The sequence below is a fragment of the Ipomoea nil genome, unplaced genomic scaffold, assembly GCF_001879475.1.
Source record: "Ipomoea nil cultivar Tokyo-kokei standard unplaced genomic scaffold, Asagao_1.1 scaffold2845, whole genome shotgun sequence".
Taxonomy (NCBI): Eukaryota; Viridiplantae; Streptophyta; class Magnoliopsida; order Solanales; family Convolvulaceae; genus Ipomoea; species Ipomoea nil.
Window position 1 is genome coordinate 7801217 of NW_017619273.1, and position 16856 is coordinate 7818072.

Below are 16856 nucleotides of genomic sequence, written 5' to 3' on the forward strand. Positions count from 1 at the left end.
TCTTGGCGGGCTTTTTAGCCCGTCCCGCCACAAGGCGGGCTTTGGCGGGCCCCGCCCCGTCAACCCGCATTAACAACTCTAATTATAATCCATTTCTCATATATTATCTTACATTTATATACTTTGAATTAAATAAAAAAATTCAACATTCAAATATTTATGTATAACTATCTTTTATATATCTTGCATTAATATACTTTGAAATATTAATTAAATGTAATTATTAAGCATTATCCCATTCGTGCAATACTCGTAAAAACTAGTAATAACTTTAATAAAGGTTATGATCATGTATAGGCTATAGGGATTAGAAAAGAAGAGAGAAGAACAAATGCTTTGCTTTCTTCAAAAAAAAAAAAAACAAATGCTTTGCTAGAGCATACGTGTCTCTCCCCTGTTCATCTCTTCCGTCTGTCATCGCCCACACCTATATATATATTTATAAATATATATATATACAGAGTAAGATTAAAAAGGCAAGTTATTTTTAATTTTTTACGATAAAATTCCATTCACTGATAGGGGGAGAGCGCGTGCAACATTTGACCGCCATTGCTAGGGTTTATAGCTCTCGAAGAGTCGGGGAGAAAGCACAAACAACATGGCGCAAAGCGGGAAATTGATGCCAAATCTTGATCAGAACAGCACGAAGCAGCTCAACCTCACCGTTCTGCAACGAATCGATCCCTACATTGAGGAAATTCTCATCACCGCCGCTCACGTCACCTTCTATGAATTTAACATTGATACGAGCCAATGGGTATATACAGATGTGTTCAGTATACGCATATTTGTGTGAGGATTTTTTGTTTTTTGGGTACTGTAAATTTGACTTTTAAAAATATTTTTTCAGAGTCGAAAGGATGTTGAAGGATCTCTCTTCGTTGTTAAGAGGTGGGTTTTGTAGGAAATTTGTCTTTGGACTGAAGAACTCTAGAGGTTTTATGATTTTGTTTTTTTGGTGGACATATCAGTAGGTGGTTTTTCATATCCCGGTGAACTGTAAAATAATTGAGCATTATGAACTATTAATTATGATTATGTGTGTACCATTTCCATTACAGTAATAGTAACTGTGCTTTTGTATGTTCTTTACTAAGTATTGATTAGAATTATGGGTGGGAATTGCAGGACTTCTCAACCTAGGTTCCAATTCATTGTAATGAATCGCAGAAATGCAGGTTAGTTGTCTTTTAAGGTTTACTTCCATTTGGAATTCGTCTTCTCAGCCATTTTTGAATGTATCCTTAAGTAGTCACTCTGAGAAGATCATTTTCAGTTCTATCTTTGGAATTTGGGTCGAATTATAATCTTTTATTTTATCCTGTGGTGCAAACTAAATATGAGTGCATATGTTCTAATGTCTATGTAGAAAAGATACATGATAGTTTGTACAATTATGTTTATATTTGTATAAATCAACCTCTTTTTCTTTTGTTTTGGAAGATGCAAATAAAAGACATGTTGGTACATGCAAATTCATATGATTATGCATTCTATGTATCTTTCTAATTTTAAGTATAAGTTCATTCATGATAAGCAGATAACTTGGTGGAGGATCTCTTGGGAGATTTTGAGTATGAGATCCAGGTTCCATATTTACTGTATCGGAATGCTGCCCAGGAAGTTAATGGAATATGGTTTTACAATGCACGTGAATGTGAGGAGGTTGCAAATCTATTTAGCAGGTAGTTTTTGCATTTAAGAGTTGAAAGAGAAATTTTCTTTGAAATTTGCACAAAGCACCTTATGCAAGTGAAAATGCTCTGAAGCAAGTAATGTGATGGTTCTAAATTTTTTCAACAGCTTTGTGAATTATAATTTTCTAGAGACTGACTGTGCTTTCTTAATGATTTAGAAAAGTGATAATATCATATTATAAAATTTTCATTATGATGTAGTAATTTTCAACTTATTGCTTGTAGACTTGTAGTTTGGACTGATACCACTTGAGCTTTGCTGGGTTCTTTAAATAATGTTTCATTGTCTCAGTTAGAAGTCACTGTCAGATAATGAATTGGTACTCAGGATTTGTCATAATGAACTATGTTGTATAGATTGTGTTTGAATGTAAAAATGCCTTTTATAGTCTTCCTTGATGGAGAACCATTGTGTATAGTTGAGGCACAGTGGAGTTGATGTATTACTTGATTAGTCCTGTTTGATATTGGATTTATAGCATTTTGATGCTGGAGCAGCTGGATATTTTCAATTTGCCACAATGCTAATACCTCTCTCTATCTAAATTCTTGGATACTTTAACATGTGAGGCTAATTGGAACTTTTGATGTTTTTATTGTTATCAGGATACTGAATGCGTATTCAAAGGTGCCTTCAAAGTCAAAAGTACCTCCAGTCAAGAGGTAATACTGAAAGGATGTTAAACCTTGTGGCCTGTTCAATATGAGATAATATTTCCAATTTTCATTTTCTATTTTTCTACCATTTTATTTTCTTCTCATTTTTCATCTTCCAAATTCTCTGAATGGAAAATGGTCCATTTTAGGCTTAAACCATTTTCGGCTATAAATGTCTCTTTCATCATAATTTTGCCACTGTCTCCATCCATATCAGTAAAGTAGAGCTAGAGCTGTCTGTTTCCCAATTAGAAAGACCTTTCAACTTCTACAATGCTTCCACAGCATCATTTCCAAACAAATTAGATTCATTCATTACTTACTGATGTGCCATTATTCAACAAATAAAATATGGTAAGGCAAATCCCCGTTCCCCCTTCAGCTTCTCCATCATCAAATCAGCAACAAGTCTCTGCTTTTCTATCCTTGGTGACCTTCTTCTTTACTTGCTCAACAAAAGTGAGTCTCCATCATTTGGGACACGGACTCTGACTTCTCCATCTCAGTCCAAATTTTCCTCTCCATCTCCTGCATTTTTGACTCCAGCAAAGCCATCTGAGTCTTCTCAATGCTGTGAAAATTGGGGGTGAAAGGGGTGAACAGTGCTCATTTGTGAGCATTGTTCACCTGTGTTCTCCATTTGGAAAACACATTTGGAGTGTTTTCCAACTTTGTTAACAAATTGGAAAAATTGATTGATTGATTTTTTTATTTATTATTATTATTTTTTTCAATTTGGAGAATGAACACCAAACTCAGTTTCTACTTTCATTCTTTGTTTCTTTGGAAATATGGAAAATTTTCCATTTAGTGAACAAGTAACTCTTCAAAAGTCAGTATTCTCTGTTATTATTATATACTCCGTAATAAGTATGTATTATTCTTCTAAACACTGGCATTCTTTTCTCTCTTTCTTGATAACTAAATTTATTACAAAACTCAACAAAGTGTTAATCCCAATATTGTTGGGGTAGGCTAAATGTATTCTAGTTGTCCATTGTGATATTCAAGATCTTTGTCATGACATTTGACAAATGTTGGTGCTTATTGCCCAGCGACAGCAACCTTTCTCCTCCTTTTTCTGGACTTGGGATCAGTTGAGATGGGAAACATTGGTGGGTAATTGATGAGTAATGTATTATTCACAAAAACTGCCCAAGTTGGTACAGAGTGCAAACAATGAATCTACATCAGGCTTGCATAATTTGGGAGTGTCACAGCTTAAGATGTTCAAGAAATCCTCCAAGATCTCTTCTAAATTATCTCTATGCTTAAAACAAAGTGCCTCAAGTCCTCAACTATCTACACCTGATGTACCTAGCCCTTTCAAATCTAAGCTGTTTCTTGTCATTCCACTTGAAGGCACTTTCTCTGTAACTCTTTTAATTGTATTATATGTGCAACATATTTGCAGCTCAAAAGTAGCTTAGTAGCCCCTTCACTGTCTTCCACAAACACATCTTCCAGAACTCCATTGCATCTTCACAGGATGAAGATGATTCTTGAGTCTATTTATTGCTGCATATGTGACATATAGTGGCGTGCCCTCTGCCCCCCCCCCCCCCCCCCCCCCCCCTCCTGATCTCCTTAATTCCCCACTGTCTCTAGCCTTCTATGGTGTGCCTACCTCTTACCACTCTCTTCCAAACCCCAATTTCTTCTCTACCTTGTCCCTCTCTCCTTGGTTTACCTTTGATGTTATGCAGCAGTGATGGTGTAGTTTCTTCTCCACCATCATAAATTTGGGTGTAGTTTCTTTTCCACCATCATAAATTCTTCTGGAATTATGTTTTTGGTGGACTTAAATTACATGCTGATTTTATTTTTTTCCACATATTTTCCAAGCATAGCATTAGTTACATTGTCTGAAGGATTCTCATGTGGTCAACACCAATTCCACCATAACCATTGCTAGCATAGTAGCATTGTCTATCCTGTCATTTGGTCTCATGTTCTCTTGCTTTAGGGTTTTCCATGTATATATTAATCGGTGTGATTGATATATATTGGAAAAATTAAGTGTATGATTGATTGTGCTCCATTTATTAGTTAATTGTTAACGGTCCCACATTGATAAAATAAGAGAGAACATGAGTAATGAGTTTATAAGGCCATGAGTTAGACTAGCTAATTGTTTGGATTCAATCTTTTAGTGTTGTTTGGCCCATGTGCATTATAGCCTAATTGAGTGATCCTGGCCCAATCTTAGATTATAACATGGTATCAGAGCCTGTTTGATCCAATTTGGGTTCACCCGGTTATGGGTATTGGTGGCGTCCAAGCTTTCGTAAGCCCACTTGTTCGGTCCACTTTGGTGGTGTTCAGAGCTTTCGTTTCCGAGGAGGGTCCAGTCCAATTTCAAAGTGGTCAACCGGTTAGATTAAAAAATGGCCTGGTTGTCCACTTGAGGGGGAGTGTTAAGAGTCCACATTGATAAAATAAGAGAGATCATGGGTTTATAAGGCCATGAGTTAGACTAACTAATTGGTTGGATTCAATCTTTTAGTGTGGTTTAGCCCATGTGCATTATAGCCCAATTGAGTGATCCTAGCCCAATCTTAGTTTATAACAGTTATTACTTGAAAGCATTTGATTAAAGATCCAGTTGTGAATTTAGAGCAATGTTTAACAAAGAGTCCCCTGCTGTCTTTGGTGGGAAGAATGTTTCACTTTAGTTGTCATTTTAATGCAGTGAATTTGAAGAGCTGGAAGCAGTTCCAACCATGGCGGTAATTGATGGTCCCTTGGAGCCATCAACAACCACCACCACTAATGTCAGAGATGTTCCTGATGACCATTCCTTTGTGAACTTTTTCAGTGTAAGATACTATTATGTACACTAAATGATCTTTGAGTTATAAGCTCCTGCATTTATCTTTGTTTTAAAAAAGTCTGAATCAGTGTGTAAGGCTCCACAAACCAACCAAAAGCATTGAGCAACACATATTTATGTAACTTTTACAATTCCTTGCTCTCATGTTTTATGTGAATATTTGGAAAGTTTTTGAGTTTTCTATATTCATTTTACATTTAACAAGAACTCTAATTTATTTATATTTTTGCATCTATTGGTTGCAATGTGTTGATTATTTCTTCATCTGACTCATACCATGCCCATTTTCAATTTATTTTTTTTCTTTTCTGCCACTAGCATAATCTTCTCATCTTCTCAGGACGGATGTATGAATCCAATTTTAGTTGTCTATAGAACTCAAGTAATCTGCAATTGACTTTTCTGTATGTCTTGAATATATTAGCAAGATGTTCTGTTTTTATCCCTTTAAGAGAGTTTGTTGCAGGCCTCTACGTCTACATGGAAGTATTTTTCAATAAGAGATTTTTGTGCCAAAACCTAGCAAATCATTTGTGCATGAATTTGATTTAGCACACTCTAACTACTCATTTGATGCAAGGTCTTTTGAATGGCTGAATGTGTCAACCATGAAGACAAACTGGACTCTGCTCAAAGATCCAAAATTATGCCTTGAGCAACCCATTACTGTCTCTTCTGCATGTTTATGTTGCTTTTGTGATTTTATTATGCTCCACTTTTTTTGCTTTTTGTGAATATAGTTTTTACTTGTGATAATGTACTTCTAGAAATCATTACTAAGTTTAATCATTTTCTGCAGACTGCAATGACAATTGGGAGTTCTTCTAGTGCAGCAGTTCCTGGACATCCTGGTGTCTTATCTGCAAATCCTCTACCTTCTCGTTCTCAGAATGGCACTCTTACTGCTGTAGCACATGTTCAGACTCCAACTCCTATTTCAATACCTACTCCTGTTATGCCTCTCTTTGATGCACCTGAACAAGACAGCAGCACTAAAGGGTCAACAAATTTGGTAAAGCCATCTTCGTTTTTTGGCCCACCACCTTCCTCTTCTCCATTAATAATTCCTCCCTCCCCTTCATCTATGCCAACTGCTCCTCCACTTCAGCCTCCTGGGACTCTAGAACGCCCTTATGGTGCTCCTTTGCTCCAACCATTTCCTCCACCCTCACCCCCTCCATCTCTTACTCCCACTGCTACTCCCATACCAAATACTGTATCTATAATTACCAGAGACAAGGTCCGTGAGGCCCTTCTGATTCTTGTTCAGGTAAGGATACATCAGCTTAGTAGTTGCCCTGCATGTAGGACTTTATTTCTTATCAGAAAGAAGAATTCCAATAGTTAGACATAAACCACCATTTTACTTTACTTTTAAATTAACGGAATGAAAACTTTAATTGCGAATATTCAACTGCATCTAATCTTAGAACTCCTTATCTGGTTGTGACATCCAATCTGGGTTTTTTTGGTCCTTACATTAAAGGGTCTCAAGAGGACTCTTACGGATAGAAGTGTTTAACCAAGTAACTAACTTTATAGCTAGGCTGACAGATCAAGTCCAATAATATATTAATACAATATAAATTTTTTTTCCACATTATTTATATTTTTAAGTAGTAGTCTGATTATAATCATTTTTGGACTAGTTTATCACTGCTGCCTGACTGTTATCCCACCTAAAGTGACTAGCTTTAGTCCCAATTGTTATGCTGTGGAATCGTGTCACCTTGCAAGGTGGTGGCTAGCTTTAGTCCCAATTGTTATGCTGTGGAATCGTGTCACCTTGCAAGGTGGACACGGTTCTATGTTCATAATTACTGAACTCTATGTTCATAATTATAAAACACTATGTTCAAATTTTTGAACTTCATATTCACAATTATTGAACTCTATACTCACAATTACAGAACTCTATGTTCATAATTACTGAACCCTGTGTTCATAATTATAAAACTCTATGTTCATATTTTTGAACTTCATATTCACAATTATTAAACTCTTCTAGTATTTCTTATGCGCGATGCGCAAAAAATAGGTGCCCAATATTAATATTTTATATTAAAATTTTAAATTTATTTAGATTTTAGATATTTAAATTATTATAAATAATACTAATAATAATAATGATAATGTAAAACATTTCTATAAATTTAATATTTAATTTTAAGAAATAACTAACATATAATCCCAATATATAATGTGTATATTATTATTATTATTGAAAATAAGAAAATATATGGTGGATGCATGTGCATGGTAGCAATAGTGGAAAAGATAACGGAGGTTATAACGGCAAGGGTGTGTTTGTCCAAAATATTGTATAGTGCAACATTTATAGCATTAATGTATCATAAAACTTAACGGAAAAAACGGACATAAATAAAGGGTATAACCTTCATCCACACTTATTATGTTTTTAGATATTCACAATTACAGAACTCTATGTTCATGATTTTTGAACTCTATATTCACAATTATGACAGTTTTGGAACCGTGTCCACTTTACAAGGTGGACACGGTTCCACAGCGTAAATTGCCCTTTAGCCCCACCTAAAGGCCTGGGCTGGTCACCATGAGTCCATTGTTCTAGGGCACTTAATGTTCCTAGTTCTAATGAGGAGGTTGCTCTGTTGTCCCTTTTTTGACTTTTTTCCCTGCTTTGTCTGTGTTGTTCTTCTTAGGATTCTGAAGGCATATTAAAGTATCAAGTAAGAAGCTGTGGACTAGGAAAATTAAAGTGTTAACTTTTAATTCTAAGTCTAAGCTTTATAGTAAGAGACTAAGAGTAAGGGGAAGAAGTAGCTACCAGTGAACTAATATGATCATATCTTTTTCTATTATTAGTAGATTCCTATGTTGAAGTGGCCCAAGCATCAATAGCCCAATAGGAACTCCCAGTCTCCAATTTCTATCGCTTGGGAAGAAATGCTTCTGATAACTGCTTGCCATTGAAACCTGATTATTTAAAACAGCCCAACAGACCATGGGCCTGGTGCGTTTGATGATGCCATCAAAGAGCACTAATGGGCCAAGCAAAAAATAGAGAAATCCTCCCAACCAACTCTATTAGGACTTTTGAGTATCAACAGTAATTTTTTTTAACAGAAGCTCCCGTTGAAAACACTGTGGCTCCTCTTTATCCACTCCTACAACTTGTTATTCTTCAAGAGTTTTGCTGTTTATGCAGAACATCCCTCAATGAACTGCTGAAAGTAATTCACCAAACCAAACAATGACCAACTCGGGTACCTTTGTAGGAGACTACTTCTATTAGGTAGGGCTCTGCCTAGAGTGCATATTTTCCCCTTTGATTGGGATAGAAGTGAACTATACCAAGGATAGTATAAGGAAAGTGTTGGATTTAGAGTCAGTCATTCCCTTTTTAACTTGCCTAGCAATAAGCAACCTATCCATCTTCCATGTGCTGCCTTTTGAACTGGATCAGTATCATAAATCAAATCATTCATTTTTATATTTTATGATGACAGTGCAGCCAATATTATGTTCAGACACTGTTGGACATTTCTTTCACCTGATATCCTTAGCATCTTCTCTTGTATTCTTTGCAATGCAATTTTGATGCAAAAAATTGTATTTTAATGCCTATGCTGGAAAGCGTAGGACATTTGTTTTTCCAAATAGTTTTTAGCATCTTGAAGATTGCTCTTCTTTCCTAAGTCCTAACACTTACTAAGTGCTTAAAAGTTCTCAAACTTTCCAAGTTATATAAAGCCCTAGGTGCATTGCCACCTTAACTAGAACTTGATTGATCCAGATGTTGGTTGTTTAATTGTTAGAATGTTAGGGCAGTGGGAATGCCAGTATCAAAAAAAATACAGTTGCTGATTTCTGTTATAAATACGTGTTACGTGTAAATTGGACCTAAACCTGAAGTTTAGTTCAAGGCAAGGAAGAGTAAATGTAGAAATTGATTGATTTACTTACCCCCTAAATGCACAATGTGTACCACATACTTAGAGTTGTAGAAATTGAGTGTAGAAATCAACTTTCTGTATTTTTCTTTAATCTGTATGCTTTTTATGTGGCAGGACAATGAGTTCATCGACATGGTTCATCGTGCACTGATGAATGCTCACCATTAATGGAGAATTGGAGGAAGCACTGGTACTGACCAAATTCATGTTCACTGTCTGTGTGCAAGAGGAGGATTGAGATTTTGTTCCAGAAGTTAGACCCATTCTGTAGTCTAGTCTAGTTAAATATATATATATATATTGCAGTTGTAGATATACACAATTTATTTGGGTCTGACCATATCAAATTAAAACTCAAAAGTGATTTTTTTAGTAGTTTTGTGTGTTGGATTATTTGTTGATATAAATAATTCGGTTGTCCAATCTGTCTATGTGAATAATGCTTTGAGAATCTCTTTTGCATCTGATCTGATGAATTATCAGTTGAGGATGATTATTGAATTATACCTTCCAATTTTTGAGAAAGGAGTCTGCATATACTAGTATATCATTTTACAACTTTAATTCTATGGAATATTTGTATTGGTAATTTGTGAATTAGTCAATAGAGTTAATACCCAAAATGGTCCTCGATTATGGTGGTTTTTGTCAATTTCGTCCTAAATAATTTTGGTGTCTTAGTGTAGTTCTAGACTTGTGTGTTTTTTCTTATTGTAGTCTTTATACAATAGATGTTAACAACACCTATTATCACCTCCTGAGTCCTGACCTGCCCTGCTATTAACCATTTAATTAATACTTTATATGATCTTGTCTTGTATCATAAAATTATGTACCTTAATAAGTATGAATTCGGTGTATTGTCATTTTGATTCAAAGTTCATAATGCTATGTGGACCCTGGTCCATATAAATTGCCAGTTTTTTATAATTGTATTATGAAATTATGTTGAAAATCAACTTCCATTCAATTTGGTCTAAGTGACAGCCCAAACTCACAATAAGAATATGCAAATTGGGTAGAGATACCATAGAATGCAGGCCTGAGGTTGTTGTTGGGCTAATTTCTGTCATATTCAGAGGATATATATATATATATATATATAAGAGAGGCATTGGATTTTGAGTGTGAAGGCAGGCAGGCCCACAAGAAATCCAATTTATCAAAAGCAAAAATCCATTTTATCCAAAGAAATCCAGCTGGCAAGATGGCATTGCTCAGCATGCCATCCTTGCAAATCTGAGTGCCACTGAAATCCTCCTTTCCACCACAAAATTTTGCCTCATATCTAGCTACTATACCCTCCCCACTAAAAATCTAAAATCTCACCACTATATTCATCTCTTTTCACCCACTTTCAAAGATCAGATCAGAGACCAACAATGGCAGCAACACTGTGTGCAGCATCAACTGTTGTTGGCCTGGCTACCTCCTCTCTTCCAAGACTTTCTTCTCCAAACAAACTCTTTCTCACCTCAGGTAATATACTATACTTTCCGGCCTTAGAGATCCACCTCTTCTTATATTATAAATCACTTTATATAGTGTGGCTTTGTAAGCCCAATTAAGTGACATTGACCCGATTTTAGATTCTAACATGGTATCAGAGTTTGTTCAGTCCATTTTGTATACGTTCACCCAAATTGTCTGTCCGTCTAGTTGAGGGGAAGTGTTAAGAGTCACATATGCGTTTATAAAGTCATGGGTGAATAGCTAATTGATTGTGTCTGGCTCATGTGCATTATAGCCCAATCTTAGATTCTAATAAGGTCCATCTCTTTGCACAGACTTCTTGAAACCAGCAGTATCAGCAAGGAACCCTCTAAAGCTACCAAGAGCTTGCATGGGCAAATTTACATGGTAATCTACCTCTGCTTCTATATTTAGACTAAACTGGACACACATATTGATATATGATATATTGTTTTGGTGAAGCTTTGAGAGAGACTGGCTGAGGAGGGACCTGAATGTGATAGGGTTTGGGCTGATAGGATGGATTGCACCATCCAGCGTTCCACTCATCAATGGCAAGAGCTTGACTGGACTCTTCTTTGACAGCATTGGCACTGAGCTTTCTCACTGGCCCACTGGACCTGCCCTCACTTCTCAATTCTGGTTAGTACATTTAACATATACTCCATCACTGCCATTTTAAGTGTCTGGTTCGATTAACGAGTCTTGACTAAAGTTATTTTTATTCTAATTTTTCATAATATTAAATTTGGTATTAGTATACAAAATTATAAATTTAGAAACTACACTCAAAGTACTATTAAACACAAAAGATCAAATTTAAAAATAAGTAAAAAATACTAAAGAAAATAAGCAAAGAAGAAATAATTGATTTGACCAATGAATAGTAAGTAGGACAGATAAAATGAGATAGAAGGAGTATATATAGTTAAGTTGGTTAGACTGTTGGCTTAATTGGTAACTACAATGTTTTAAGTTCAATTCCTGATGGGAGTGGCTTATTAAGCTTCTTGATTTGAACCGGTCAGTTATGTGCGATCTAGGCTGGTTTATTCCCTTGTGGTCTAAGGGTTACAAAATGGGTTTTATCTAATGCGACAATCCTAGCTAAGCTAGTCAGGTTGTTGGCTTGGTAATCATAAAGTTCCAAGTTCAACTTTCAGTGGGAGGTGTCTATTGGCCTCCTTAGTTTGGACTGGTCAGCTATAGACAATCATGTCTAGTTTGCCTCATTGTGATCTTTTACCGGCTAGAGTCACAAGATGGGGTTTATCCCGTACACACTCTCGGATAGTGGCTGCAGGTTTCCTTGTTACTCAAAAAACAAAACATATATATATGCCTCCACTCTCCTCCTCATCTACTTAATGTCTCCATGGAGTCTTAACATTATGTTTTCTGGGATTGGATGGACAGGCTGTGGCTGGTATGCTGGCATTTGGGGTTGTTCCTGTGTCTCACTTTTGGACAGATTGGCTTCAAGGGAAGGACTGAGGATTACTTTTAATGTTATATATATTGTTCCTACTATTGTTGTTATACCTTAATAACACTGTCTGCTATGTGGTTGTGTACAAAAATTCTCTGTTTAATTTCCTAACTCTGTTTTTTTTTTTTTTTGGTTAATTTAATTTAGAGTTAATTCCATTTTTGGTACTAGATTTATAGGTGTCAATTCACTTTAAGTCCTTCTTTTCCAGAACATCCAGATATCTTTGGTCCTAGTATTATTGTGGTATGACCATTTTTTATCCTTCGTCAACAAAATCGTCGAAATATCGCTAAATAAAAGGCCATTTCGATCATTTTTATACAAAGTGTGTTAACCCGCTATATTTTTCATTTTTTTATTTAATAACCAATTTGATCCTCTCACTATTGTGAAACTACCGATTTGGTCATTGACTACATTCCTTACCAAATTAAGTCCTCAACTATCCAATTTTTTCCCGATTGCGTCCACCGTCCATTTGACCGTGATGTCTCCATCTTCTCCAAGGACAATAATGTAAATACACACAGCTATTTGACTGTGAAACCTCTGTCGTTGCCAGCCTCTGATCACCTCCGTCATCTCTCTCTCCTCCTCCGCCTTCACGTCTTGCAGCGCCAGAACCTCGACCCCTCGTTTTAAGGATGCTTTTGGGACGATGATCCATGGATTTAGCTCTGAGGTGAAAATGATTATCCCGTCTGAAATCCTCGTCGCCCAAGTCGAAGCTGGCGGATTTCTTGGGGACCATCGGCGCCATGGAGAAGACGCTAGCGTTGGAGAAGAGGCCAGTGAAGATGACATGAGTATTTACATTATTGTTCTTCATTTAGACGATGTCTCCACTCAAATGGACGAAGGATAAAATCGGGTAAAAATTGGATAGTTGAGGACTTAGTTTGGTAAGAAATGTAGTCGAGGATCAAAACGGTAGTTTCGCAATAGTCGGAGGACCAAATTGGTTATTAACTCTTTTTTTATTGAAAAAAAAATTATAATTGAAGAACTAGATACTCTTGTATTTTACAGAATTTAAACGTTTTTGTTGATGGAGGACCAAAAATGATCATGTCACAATAATACCTAGGACCAAAGAAGAATGATTTGAAAAAAAAATGACTAAAAGTGAAATGCCAATTATAAATATAGGACCAAAAATGGAGTTAACTCTTTAATTTAATGGAAGCATTTTCTTAGGGAAAAATGTACATTGGAACACAAAATTAACAAAATAGACAAATAAATCAGTAATTACAAATTAAAACAAAAAAGGAGAGCATTTTCGATGGGATCCTTCGAGTATAATGGTTCTAGTTTGTCAAGTTTATTCCTAAATTTTCAAATTGACTATCCGTGATCTTTAGTTCGACTTTCAAAATGTTACCATCTGTGGTCCAAGTTAACCACCCATGGTCCTTCAACTTTCAAAATTTAACCAGTCGCGATCCTCTTATATGGACCCGGTTAAAATTGTTGGTGATAATGAACCAAATCAATTTAATATCCCAAAATAATATTTATATATATACACACGAAAATATATAAAATATTATTGGATATATATCTGAAATATATATATATATATATGGGAAAAGATATACATATATCTATATCAACCAAAATAGAATTTGTAATCCTCCAGATTACAATTCCAATCAACAAGAAAGTAGAAAGGATTTTTGCTTAAAGCATAATCCAAAACAAGAAAGAAGGAGAGGAAGAAAGATGGTAAGTACGAGTTAGGCGAAGTGGGCTTTTACCTTAAAACCTTATTTGCCACCTCCCAAAGTGTTAGGAGCGTTGTGGCCTAAGCTTCCCAGGATAAAACTTACAACGGTTCGACGTTTGAGCACCCAAACGAACGAACCTGGCGAACAAGAGTACGAACAGAACACAACTTCAAGAATGGAGTAAGAGCAGAGTTTTGAGAAGAAAAGTAAAATTTCTTTGTGTGTGTTCTTGTGTTGTTTCTCACTTTCTCACTGTCTCTATGTTCGTAGTTCTCCACTACTTCACTTGTCCAAAAATATGCTGCTCCCACCACATTCTTATATAGGAGGTGAAGGATCAATAACATTTAGTTTTGACATTTAATACACGATTTGTAACACTTGAAACAACCACCATTATTTAAGATTTAATTTAAAATTTAAAATTGGAATTAATACAAAATTAATTCCGTAACGGATGAATTGAATCTCCAATAGTCCAGAACCAACGAATGGTTCACGTTATTTCAGCTCGGTTACTTTCGTCCAAGGCAACTTTCGACCTTGCCAAGTTTGGGCCTCAAGGGGTCGAGTGTCGGCCTCAAGAGTCATGGCTGCAACTTTCGACCTACCAAGGACGGCGGCAACTTTCGACCTACCAAGGACGGCGGCAACTTTCGACCTACCAAGGTCGAACTTTCAACCAGTGGCTTTGCGTTGGAAAAATGATACCAGAAGTTGACATAACTTAGCCTGCAAGTGCCACACAAGCTCAGGCTTGAATCAAACCTTTTCAATCTCAGTTTGGGATTTGATTTGTACCCCCTGCATGCGAGAAATAACCTCTATGCTATACAATTCAATAAGCCTCTAAAAGACTCTTGCATAAATAGTGGGGCAAATCCTCTTCCCAAACCAATGTGGGACAAAAGCTCACTTTTTCCCTACATTTTTCCAACTCAATGGGTCTACTTTGAGAATCAATATCTCATTCACCCATTATTTGTTTTGAGCGTACAATATATCAATCTCTTTGTCTCACTACGAAGAACTCGAATCCACTTTGACCCGACCAATTTGGAAGTGGACCCCACTGATAATTGTACCACAAACTAGCCACTTAAAATGTCATTTTAATGCTATTTTTTCAACAATCCCCCACATGAATGAAAAATTGATTTTCAGGGTATTTTGAAATCGGAAACAAATGTGTTCAAACGGTTGATCCCTGCATAGGATAGGTAGGGAGTCACTATACCCTTTGAACCTTCCCTTGTGAAGATATGTTTACTCTACTAGCTGTACGGTAGAACGCGATGTCTTTGAACCGACTGCCGTTTGTGTAGACGATGACATATCTCACACAGGAACCTTCCTTCCATGCTCTGTTCTCATGAGTGTGTGTGACACCTCGTAAATCCAAGCTCTAATCAATGATTAATTAGAGAATTAATCCTAGTCTCCTTGTTAATTTATTTCTAAAAATCCTGAAAATTCAATAGTCGAAGGACTAGAATTTGACTAGTCAATCAAGGTCAAAGGGTTGTACCTTATGCTCTTTGGGTTGTGCCCTTGTTTCTTTATTCTTCCAACTTTAGTAAGGGCAAAGGTGTCTTTCTACCTAAAGTTTGTGCTTCAAGCTAACCTAGCAACATCACTTCATTTCATCCACCAACAATCTAAACACAAAATCTCCACCTTCTCTCTAAGGATTGGTAGCTTCTTATCCAAGCTAAAATTTGGGCATCCTAAATCTTGCAAGTTGTCTTCCAAGATTCCTACTTTCCTAATCTTGAGCATAGGGGAGGGTAAGATCCTTGATCTTTTGGTGTTTTTAACCTCCTTTGAGATGCCTTTTTCTAAAAATAGAATCTTTGTTGTCTTTTGGTTTGTTTATGAAGTTGGTGTGGAAAAAGAGCTTTAGGAGAAGCTTTCTAAGGGTGAGAAAGTGAAGTGTTAGGCTACAAAGGTAACTCATGCTTTACAAAACCTATTTTCTTACTTATATGGTGATTTCTTGGCTTCTACTTGTGATTCTTGTGATGAAATATGAGATTTGAGGCATTATCTTGTGGTGATGCATGTTTAGAACTTGTTCTTAGGGTTCTTGTATGCCATTTCTTGGCTATTTCTTGGGTTCAAGTCATATTGTTGTATTGCGTGAGATTTTGGGTGTTTTGGACTTGAATTTGGACATGTTGTTGAAAATCCCCGAAGGGATTATTTTTGGAGTGCAGGTGTACCCGCGGGCGGAACGGCGGGCAGTGCACCACCTGCCGCCCCACCCGCGGGGAACAAGGCTTGTGGGCTTGGTACCCGCGGGCGGAACCACAGGTGGTTGTCCACCCGTGGCCCCACCCGCGGGGAACGTGTATGATGGTTGGCGGGGATTTGTTCCCCGTGATTCTTTTGACTCTGTATTGATGTTTTGACCTCCTGATGTTGTTTTACTGGGCTATTTAAGAGTCTTCTTGATGTTTCGTATGTCTAGAACGGTATGTTTAGAATCCATGTAGGATTTGGTGTCTTGAATCGTGTTTGTGGTCCAACTTTGTGATTCGTTGGATTGATGTTGAGTCTTTAATGTTCTATGGAACTACTTTTGTTTACCCGTTTGATAAGCATGCTAGTTTGATTTTGAAATGCTAGTGTGTGCGGTTTGTTCTTTGCTATTGAGATTGGCAACTTGTGTTGACCATCGTTTGGTGTCGGATTGTGATCCTTCGTTGTTGAGTATGGTTTCATATCTTTGTTGTGATCCATTGTTTGATTCCTATGATATGAACGTGTGTAATCGTTGTACCCTTTGATTGATACTTGATTAATGTTATTGTGGAACCTTAACCTTCTTGGTATAATGATGATGACTTGTGTGGCTATGATTGAAATTGGTGGTGTGACCTGAGCGTAGGCTCATATGTAGGTGGTTGTGTGATTGAAATGAATAGTACCCTCGTGTACTGATATGTAGGTGGTTTGTTGGAGATTGTTGGAGTGGGGACGACGGTCCCTGGCGGTATAAGGTTGGACTCAGAAGTACAGGGTGGCACTCGG

At 36.6% G+C, this 16856-nt stretch overlaps 2 protein-coding genes and 1 long non-coding RNA gene across 3 annotated transcripts; all 3 read left to right on the forward strand.

Moving 5' to 3' along the window:
- Nucleotides 1–369: 369 nt before the first annotated feature.
- Nucleotides 370–9590, forward strand: LOC109160204 (mRNA-decapping enzyme-like protein). Its single transcript, XM_019308433.1, has 8 exons — nt 370–760; nt 854–894; nt 1132–1181; nt 1544–1688; nt 2307–2363; nt 5050–5176; nt 5990–6460; nt 9243–9590. Exons 1-8 carry the CDS (start codon nt 602–604, stop codon nt 9294–9296), a joined length of 1104 nt encoding a protein of 367 aa, XP_019163978.1. The 5' UTR covers nt 370–601; the 3' UTR covers nt 9297–9590.
- LOC109160206 lies at nt 4548–4938 on the forward strand. Its single transcript, XR_002050711.1, has 2 exons — nt 4548–4661; nt 4833–4938. It is a non-coding gene; the product is annotated as an uncharacterized LOC109160206 (long non-coding RNA).
- Nucleotides 9591–10418: 828 nt separating the features above from the next.
- LOC109160205 (photosystem I subunit O) lies at nt 10419–12257 on the forward strand. Its single transcript, XM_019308434.1, has 4 exons — nt 10419–10607; nt 10916–10988; nt 11064–11243; nt 12018–12257. The coding sequence occupies exons 1-4, from the start codon at nt 10511–10513 to the stop codon at nt 12106–12108; spliced, it is 441 nt and encodes a 146-aa protein (XP_019163979.1). The 5' UTR covers nt 10419–10510; the 3' UTR covers nt 12109–12257.
- Nucleotides 12258–16856: the final 4599 nt, after the last annotated feature.